This window comes from Tribolium madens, unplaced genomic scaffold, assembly GCF_015345945.1.
Source record: "Tribolium madens isolate multiple individuals breed KSU strain unplaced genomic scaffold, Tmad_KSU_1.1 Scaffold_2;HRSCAF=44;Tcas5.2_LGX, whole genome shotgun sequence".
Taxonomy (NCBI): Eukaryota; Metazoa; Arthropoda; class Insecta; order Coleoptera; family Tenebrionidae; genus Tribolium; species Tribolium madens.
Window position 1 is genome coordinate 3,564,499 of NW_025400995.1, and position 10,550 is coordinate 3,575,048.

General features: G+C 33.1%; 1 protein-coding gene across 1 annotated transcript; it reads left to right on the forward strand.

Moving 5' to 3' along the window:
• Positions 1 to 228: 228 nt before the first annotated feature.
• Positions 229 to 10,228, forward strand: LOC123006251 (leishmanolysin-like peptidase). The gene is made up of 13 exons (XM_044400585.1): positions 229 to 515; positions 5,165 to 5,262; positions 5,372 to 5,402; positions 5,489 to 5,571; positions 7,938 to 8,231; positions 8,282 to 8,485; positions 8,533 to 8,758; positions 8,804 to 8,991; positions 9,047 to 9,179; positions 9,226 to 9,385; positions 9,439 to 9,605; positions 9,655 to 9,774; positions 9,823 to 10,228. Exons 1-13 carry the CDS (start codon positions 390 to 392, stop codon positions 9,991 to 9,993), a joined length of 2,001 nt encoding a protein of 666 aa, XP_044256520.1. The 5' UTR covers positions 229 to 389; the 3' UTR covers positions 9,994 to 10,228.
• The last annotated feature ends 322 nt before the right edge of the window (positions 10,229 to 10,550 follow it).

Consider the following 10,550-nt stretch of genomic DNA (forward strand, 5'->3'; position numbering starts at 1 on the left):
TTAAAAATTATCCTATGGTTTTTGATTAAATGTGTCGAAAATAATTTTTACAGTTGGATTCAATTAAACGCCTCGACGCGCACGATGATACTTGTTAAACCAAAAAGCATTAACAGTTAACGAGTTAGCACACCCAAACTGGGTTTATGCTAGATAGTGCCCTATTTCCATCACTTTGATTGAGTGCCCCCTTGACTTTTGAATTATTCTGGTCTGAATTTGAGTAAAATTTATCAATCAGTTGATGGGGGCGTCTGCGCGTTTCTAGCCACTATAACTTTGAAATCGCAGCATTTCATTTGTGCAGTTGTTCCAGCAGATGTTGCGCGAGGTAGTCGTATCTAACCTCAAACGCGAATGTTTATATTTTTAAATTTGAGTTTGTAAAAATGGTGGCTGGAGTTAAATGGAAGGACGTTTTTTGTGTTATTCTAGTGACAATTTCATTCAGTTCTTTGGATAATTTCGTGTATGGACATAAAATTTGTAATCATGTGCATCCCAAATACAATGAGGTTAGTCGGCTTCTATTTACTGCCTAATTCTCGGAACTATTTGTTTAGATTTTTTACACACGTTTATTGTATTGGTAGACATAGATAGGTAATTGTTTGCTGATAAACAGCAATTAAAAGTGAATTTTAATTCGAGCGCTCTTTTTTTAATTTTCGTTATCACTCAGCAGGCTTTGACCAATTGTCCCCGTGGGCGAATTGTCACCTGCTCACCCTACTGACTCAAAATTTCACTTTTGTGATTTTGGCAGTAAACACATGACAAATGGCTTTGAAATTTATTATATGTGTAACAAAAATGTTACTCATTTAAATTGTGTCATTGTATTTAGCGCTCTTTTTTTTAATTTTGTATCAGTCAATAAGCTTTGACCGGTTTTCCCCTTGGCCAGTTTTCTCAAGATAAAAGGATTTATAATTTATTATATAACAAAAATGTTACTCAAATTAATCAAGATTATAAATACATTCAAGTTTTTAATTATATTTACGACTATTATATAACAATAAGTTTTAAAACATGTGCGACAACGTGATTGTATATTTTTATTAAAACTGGAACAGGTTGTTTCATTAATTGTTTATATTGTAAGGTCAGTGAGGTGAGAGAAATCTCAATCTTTAAACCGCGACACAAATTCTTTTATACCAAAATATTAGTTTTATGTAAAAAAACTATTGGGAAATTTAATTATTCAGTGTCAGTGACTGGCTTTCAAAAATAAGCTTCACGTATTTTGAAAGTGTAAGATCACACTTTTGAAATCAATCCCAACTTTGCCCGATGTTGTACTTACATCAAACAAAAATCGCAGTAATTTAAAGGTTGAATTTTTTAATTAACCTGAACCATTTTCCCCAGCTCGTTATCAAGTCTTAAAGCTGGAATTAAAATTCAAATTTTAATACATCAAATGTTATAATAAGTCAAGGTTGTTGATTTTTAGAGAAAACTGTAAAAATCTCACATATTATGTTGGTTCGTATTGTATTCTTGTTTTGATAGAATTTCATGCAATATTGCATTTCTAGAAAAATGCATTGAAGCTTCGAGCGACATGACATGCACCTATTCAAAAACAGATTTTGCTCTAACATGAATATAATAAATATCTAAAATTTAAATATCTTTTGATAACAGGTATTGAGTGCCAAACCTAAACATAATATTTCGGCTCCTTTGCTTCTTACAACTGAGACCAGTTTTGGTTTCACTTCCTTTAATAAATAATTTGGTAATAATTACCAAATTCCGGTAGCGTTGTTGTGATTCTTGTTATTACATTTTATTTCTCAATCCTAAGGAATGCCATAATACATATAAATATTTGCGGATATGTCAAATCTGTTGTAAATCACTCAAATGGCCTCATCAGTTATGATTCTAAAAAATTTGATGATTAATGGCATTAGTAGCAATAAAATATCAGTGTTATTTCACTGATAAATAATTTTTTCTTGTGCTTGTCATCGATGAAATTAACGTCCGTTCCTAATTAATTTAATTAGTAAAATTTCGTGTTGCAGTGTTTTTCGATGTTGATTTCCTAACAAGTACCTATTAGAGGAGGTTAAATCGTGCTCAATTACTTAATGAATTTAATTTTAGGGTATCGACAGAGAAAAACTAGAACTTTGCGTGATGAATGGTCTGAGCCCGTAAAGATTTTTTTCTGTATATATAGAAAGAGTGAAGCCTTGTCTCTTTGCTACTTCGAAAGTATCAGTCTTTATATTTATTTGAGACTTTTGAAAAGGAAGCTTTTTCATATTGAGTTTGTTAATTAGTCTTACTTTTTCGTCCGAAATTCTAGTACTGAACACAAGTAAATGTTGTTCTTTGATCTTATGTAATTTAGTTTATACAGTTTGTTTATTGTGCTAGAAATCTATAACCGGTCCTGAGACTTCTTTGTCAGTCCGGTGTTAAAAATTGTTGTTTATGTTACACAATTGGCGAACAACTTCCGTATTGTAGAAAGCTAATGACTTTTTGGTAAAATAGTAAAGAAAATGCAGCTGGGGAACCAAGCGAGTATTGTTAATCGGTTTATTATGGAAATACGTTCGAAACAATACGGTAATTAAGTAAATTTATATTTAAATGGCGCGTTTAAAGTAAGTAGTATGAGAAAAGTAACACGGACAACTCAATTAAGATGAAAGTTTTTCAGATAATGCAGATTCCGAATTATGGCAAACATTTCAAGTGAATTTATATTAAAGATGGTACTTTTGTAATGTGATTTTTCAAATCACAAGTTTGATGTTAGAGAAAGCAAATAACACACACATGACCGATTATTTACCCGCCGAACACTTTCCCAAAATTTTGGTCTAGAAGCAGGTTTCCCAAGCGTTGCGCCCTTGCGAAGATTTGTGTAATAAGGCAACTCGTGCATACAAGTGTTCTTTTTTCAATACCCCGTATTGAATTCGGTCAATCGCATCGGGCGGCTAACAATGGACATTAATGCGTGACCAGTGTTATGTATTCACATTTTAGCACCAGACTTGATTAGCTTCGAAAGTAATTTTCAAGTTAAAAGCTACTCTCATTGTTGGAGATTTGTTTGCGCAATCTGTCGCTTTCATCATCATTCTCATAGAGGCGCTTTTAGTTGGCGTGTATTTTAAATATTAATATTCTCTTGTGGTTGAAATAAACCGGAAGAAGTTCACTGCAGTTTGACTTATTTGAAAAAATTTTAATCAAAAGTCGTCATTATGGTCACGCAGACGTAATTTCGAAAAGTCATGCCATACTCCATATATCTAATTATTTCAAATATATGAGGGAAAATTATATTTTGCACGTTTGTTGCCGATCTGGGTTAGTTAGTGTGGTTATTAGTTTCTCAACTTTTTGCCTATAAAAATTCGAAACTTTTACTTTTTTGCCTAAACCACCATTTATAAATTTAATTAACAATAATGAGTTGGTAAATACGACAAAATTAATTCGCATAAATGAAGATTTATATCCTCTACAAAGGCGCTAAAGTCGTTTACAAAGTTGTTCTTTTTCTAGTCGCTTCTTCCTCAGAGTAATTAAATATTAGTCCAAGACATATTCTTGTTTGCTGAAGTTTCAGTATCAATTACACGCGTTCTAGTTTTAATTTTGGGTTAAATACATACAAAGGTCGGCGTTCGTGTGAATCTTTACGCCACACCACTATTAAAATAATTAAAGGGTGTGATTTAACCGGTCACCAATTTATTCGATTTTTATAACTAAACTACGTTGGTGACAACAATTGAATAAACCATTCATCGTAATAAAATTTATTTGGTGACAAATCTACCATTTTGACAACATAGTTATTATTCCAAGCACGAAACAGATTTATTGGACATAAACTTACTGTGATTATTCACACATTTGAAAACACTTATGCTAATCTGAGATTAAATTTAATGATTAGAGGATTTTGTTTGCAAGACTCAAAAACAAATTCTTCTTAGGCGAAAGGTCGGCACGTGTCACACCATCCCACCATTTCCTCTAATTATGCCATTATCCAAAATTGCATATTTGCATTAAAGTGCGCCAAGGGATAAAAAAAAATTGGCATCCATTGGTTACCAAATTTAATTACCGTGGGAAATGAATTAACAAATTATCTATCGACTATTGATATAAAATTGTATAGTTTGATTAAACTTGTCTTTTGATTTGAATTGCATTTCAGTATTAATAATTTTACAACTGATTCAAGGTCGGATTGATCAATATTGTAACAAAGACCTCAACTGGTTTCTACAGCCATTTGACAATTGTGGCAGTGTTATATTTTTCAAGTCAAAAAGATCCCAACAATTGCATAATTTCGGTATTGTTATTACAGACACGTGAAACTTTCTTCGCAGGTGGGCAAAGTATGTTAGTGTGATATCGTCCTTATTTATATTCAATTGGTCATTTGAAATTTGAAAAAAAATTGCAAGAGTATCCAACTTGCATAATAGATATCAGCGACGTTATACAACATCCTAATGAGGATGAGCCAAGTTGTAGAAAACAATTTGATCAATTGAGAGCCGCCATGATAAACTTCACTTAAATTTAATGACGTACAACAATCGTTGATTGTTGATCGCTGTCCCTAATTTTATTGTTACTTCGCTTGTAATTAATATAGAATTCAAAGTGAAAGGAAAGAAGGAAGATCTGTGAGGTTACTGATGATGCCTACTTATTACAGGTGTAATTTTATTGAAGGTCTGAATATGAATTACATTGTTATTCATTGACCAAGCATCTTGAAACACTCAGGAGAAAATAAATTGGGACAACTTATCTTGATTTTTTGCATCTGAGATGCGGTAACCGTGTCATCATCCAGCAATTATAAATTTTTGATCAATGATATAAGTGATGCTTTGACATTTCGATTGAATTTATGTAACAGTTTTCATATACCGGAAGATTCACTTGCTACTCGATAATTTGCCAGCGTTGGCGGAAGAGAGAAATCAATGAAGATACATTCTATTCAAGATAAACATGTTTTAAACTCGTGACATATCAGTAGTTGTCCCAAACTTGATTTCTTTTGATGAGATTTTAATTACATTTCTTTGTGATATCCGCCACACGACTTCCCTGTTTTTTCCGGTGTATTATAATAGAAGTCGTTTTTTAGGTATCTCACACGCACATTGAACCGGCACATGTCATGAAGAAGCGAAGTCTAGACCAGTCTTTGAGAATTTTACTTTATTATGATTCCAGTGTGTACAGGTAAGTCCGTACAACCGGTTTTGGATAATTTGCATGCAACTTGTTCTTTTATTCAATGTTCACTTTCTTCCGAGTCATCGCTTTTCGACAATTTTATTCTTTGTTGCAGACTAGACCGTGAACGATTCGACTTAATCAATGTAAGTTATTCGTGCGTTCTTTTCGACAATTGATCGCTCACTCAATTGCAAATTAATGCATGAATTAACGCTATTAATGGTTTCAGGAAACTATTCTGCCACAGGCTGTTACCTTCTGGGAGAAGGCATTGTTTGTCCGAAGAGTAGAGAATGTAATACGCTTAACAAGGTACACATAAAATTGATTTGGTTCTATAAACAGTAGCAAAAATCTCACTTTTTCTCCACAATCATTACTTGATTTTGGAGATAAAATCTAATTATCAAACGAATTTCTCTCATTCACGATGCTTTCCCAGCGAATATTCAGGTCTCATCTTTACAATTACACGTGAGGAAATTGCCAGATACGAACCGAGATCGAAATAAAATACTGTTTTTTAAATCTACGTCACTTGATTTAATAAAAAAAAAACAAGTTAATTACAATGAGTTTTAAGATTTTTTTAATAAGAATAAAATTTAAATAAATGCTACTTATTTATTATAAATAAAGAAAAGTTTATTTTTATTTTGTATTATTAGAATCGTTTTTCTTTGGGTTGCCTACAACAAAAACAAAAACTTTTATTTTATTTCAAAAATGAGAAAAAGATTTTACACTGTTTTTAAAAAAAGTTATAGTTTAATTAAATCGACGGGTGGAGAAAGGAAACATTTTTTTCACCTTCGACCTTTTCTGACTGTTAAATTACATATTTAACATAAATTAACGATTTTTTGTCTTAAATTTTATATAAATTTATTGATTAAGGAAGGATTGACTTTAATTTTTGTGTTTAAAGAGAGGGAGAATGAAACACTAAACGAGAATAAAAATATTTATTTGCAAATGGAAATTACTGGTACATTTTTCATGTGTTGTACAACATTATATTTTGAATCGTATATTTCTTTCCAAAAAGAGGATGAGTTACGAAAAATTTTGAAATACAGGTTTTTCATAAGGTTATTGATTTTATTTATCCACACGAGCGAACATTGTTTTGTTATTTTTTATTGGCAATTATAAGTTGTTTGACCATAATCCATGCTGTTGTAAAGAAAAATAATGTATTTGGCAAACACAAAACACAAGATAACTAACGTTCAAATAATGTTCTAAGAACGCTAAATTTTATCGGGCACGTGTGTTGGTTGCATTGCGGATGTCTTATGAATAGGGAATATTCGAAACTAAGAGGAGTGACACATTCTGGGTCTCGTTTTTTGAAAAAATAATATTGGTTAAAACCACACTCCGCTATCGTCTTTTGTTTTCGAATTACAGCCAAAAGTTGACATTTTAGAGAAATCTAAAAAAAAAAACATATTTTCGTTGTTATAGAAGATACGGATTTGAATTAAAGACAGTGTACAGGTATTTTTTAGGAGGAATTTAATAATGTAGTTAATAATTTTTTAAAGTTGTTTGTTTAGTCGTAATAACGTATAGATGGCTATAGCAGTTTGGAAAGCTTTTTGTTTGATCTAGAAAATATATGTTTGTAACAGAATATTTTTAATAATTAAACTTAAACAATATTATCCATTCACGAAGCTGTTGCCGCTAAGCCATAAACCGTAACCCTTATAAATCTTCATAATCACCCTCAAACCGAACACTCGTGCCTGTTTTTTTTTGCTAGGGTTTTCGGTACCTACTCAATATGTCTATTTTTGTTTTTCCATGTCACTGTATGTTGTCGGAGTAAGAGGAAGATAGTGACGTAAAACTTTCAATTGAGAAGCAGAATTCCGGATCAGTGGTAACAAAAATGTAACGACTCAAATTTTAAAATTTATTTAAAAATTTTTAACAAACAAAAAAAAATAATAAAAATACGATACATGTACCTAATATCCTACGACTAATAATAAATATGTATGAGAATATTCTTTTTCGGGCGAAATGTTTTGGGTGCACTAGTACCTGTCACCCTCGGCTTCGTTATATTGCTTAGCTTCGTGAATGGATAATATTTTGTTTGATAGTAGTTGGCAATAGAAAAACTATTTCATTTAAAATGTGTAGATAATAATCAACAAGAGTTTTGTGAACTGTGAAATACATGAAAAAATAGATGAAATTATAAAAATTTAAAAAATACGATACGTTAGAAGTATCGAACAAATATGCAAGCACCTCAGAACAAAATTATTACGTATTTAAAAAAAAATTAGTAAAAGAAAGAACAAATGTGTCAACAATCAACACAATTGTTTAAAAACAAAGAAAAGTTACTAATAAGTTGATTTAGCATTTATTTTGCATTTTTTTTATTACTTAGTGCTTAGAAAACTTTTTCATTGTGACACTTGTTAAATAATATAGTTTCAAATCTGTATCTTCTATAATGACAAAGATATGATTTTTTTTTTAATTTCGCTAAAACGTCTTATGTCGAAATAATAAACTATAACACAATTCGGTTTTTACTAATATTATTTTCTCAAAAAATGAGCCTCAGAATGTATCACTCGTTTTTGGCTAAACCTCTTCTTATTTGGACATTCAAAATGCAGCACCCTGTAAAAAATCACTGATGTTGTTAGGAAATGTAACAACACCCAGGTGTTCGTCAAGAACTCTCTAACCCATTGCATCGACACTTGCAAGGAGAAAACGATGTGCGGTGAGGTGGTCGTACCTGAGGAGCATTTGGATGCGTGTAGAACATGTAACGCAACAGGACAAGACTGTGGTATAGCAAAAGGCTCAAAAGCCGGTGAAGGTATTGAGAATTTCGATTTCGTCTTTTATGTAAGCGCTATGCAGACTGAACGTTGTAATAAGTCATTAACCGTTGCATATGCCGCCCACTGCCAACAAGAGGCAGCTTTAGACAGGTGAGTAACAACTTCAAGTCACGATTCGATCGCCAAGTGTGTTTTTATAGACCAATCGCTGGGCATGCGAATCTATGCCCGAATAGTATAAGTACCAAACGCCAAGAAGTCGAAATATTGCTTTCGACGGTAAAACATGAGATTTTGCACGCTTTGGGATTTTCGGTGAGTCTGTATGCGTTCTATCGGGACTCGAAGGGTGAACCATTGACTGAACGAAGGTTGGATACTGGGAAACCACCACTGAATGAAACGTAAGTCGGTGGGTTGAGTCGGTAAGGGACTATGTAGGTTTTTGCAGTTTGCAAACGTACCAATGGAGTGACAAGGTGATTAAAAGTTTCGTGAGAAAAAACTGGGTTGTTAGATCGGGTGTGATGCGAAGAGAGGTGAATATGATTGTCACGAGAAACGTAGTGAGGGAAGTTCGTGATTATTTTAAATGTGAAGAGTTGGAAGGGGCGGAATTGGAAGATCAAGGTGAGGAAGGAACGGCGTTGACTCACTGGGAAAAGCGTGTGTTTGAAGTATGTGGTGGGAGATATCGGTACTGTCTTATTGTGTTTTTGTAGAACGAGGCAATGACAGGTACGCATACCCAAAATCCGATTATTTCGAGAATTACTCTAGCTTTGATGGAAGACACCGGGTGGTACCTCGCGAACTATTCAATGGCCGAGCCGATGTCGTGGGGTAAAGGTCTCGGTTGCGATTTTGTTATGAAAAGCTGTAAAGAGTGGATAACAATAAAGTCTTCAAGGTATTTCATGTGGTTAATAGTATGTTTTTGCTGTGAGTTGTAATTTCATGCCTAGAGGAGCCTCGATCCACCCATTCTGTAATAAAGTCAAACGTGATCCTTTGCAAACGGAATGCACAGATGATCGTACATCGGTTGCCCTTTGCAATCTCGTCGCTCATGAAACTAAACTTCCGCAATTATATCAGGTAGCGGAAACTTGAGTACATCCTCGATCTAAACGAATCATTACAGAATTTTGATTACATTAAATACGTCGAACCAGGAACCGAAGAATATTACGGCGGATCAGTCGCTCTGGCTGATTATTGTCCATACATCCAGGAGTTCACCTGGCGCTCAAAGAACGTCATTGTCCGTGGATCGCATTGCCAATACACTGAGAATAATCCAAGTTTGTTTCTGTTTGAATTCACTTTGATATTTTCTTACCATGATTATTTTTAGAACCAGATAAGAATTTTGCTTTAGAGAAATACGGGGAAAATTCGCGCTGTTTTGAACATACTAATCATATGTGGGAGGAGAGATCATGCGGCCAAATGAGACAATGGCAACATTGGGGCTCGGGTTGCTACGGATACCGCTGCCAGCACGGACGCCTACATATTTTGGTTTGTTTATTTAACAAATACTTGGAGAAAATTTAGGGAAATTTTACAGGTGGATAATTACTCCTACGAGTGCTTCCACCCGAATCAAGAGATCTCGATACGAATCATCAATAACGGATGGCTTCACAAGGGTGCCATAGTTTGTCCACCATGTAGAGAACTTTGTGCTGTAAGTCATTTTTTCTTATTTACCAATATTTTTTATTATTTTATTTAGCGCGAGTTTGCCGTTCGGAATGAAAGTTGCAAAGGAAATGATGAAGCTCCACCAGCAACGGCGTATCCAAGAGACGAACTTAAGTGTTCCTCAACAATTCCAAGACTAAGCAATTCCCTATTACCCCTAATTCTATTTTTCTTCACATGTGCCAGAGAACATCTAGTCTAATTGTACTTGGAACGTTTTCAAACTTATTTTTCTATGTCCAAATTTGGTATACATTCCAAAATTAAATAAATATGGCTGTGTAAAATTATTTTAATTTAAAACTTTTTTATTAGAGGTACCTACCGTAATAAGTATTTTTATCTTAATATCCTAGTGTATATAGTTTTTATCAACGAACATTATTTTATCAAGTATTATATTTATTATAAATGTAATTCTCCAAAAAATTAATAAAAACATTCTATAAGCTAAGTGTTTTTATCTTCACCGAATTTCAACTGTAGTCAAGGTTTCCGATCCTAGAGCATTATTTTCTTCACGCAAATAATCACCGAGTGGTGAAAAAGATTGATTTCAAGGATAAATCATTCTCTTGAGTATTGCTATATTTTTATTAATCGTGTCACACCACAATATGAAAAAAATTACAACTATTCCATTCCACAATTGAGTTACTATTTTCAAATTCAAGGAATTTGACAAGACTAACTACTGTATTGTGACTTACCATGTAATACAAATAAATTATAAATATTTGCTCAACAATATGACGTGAA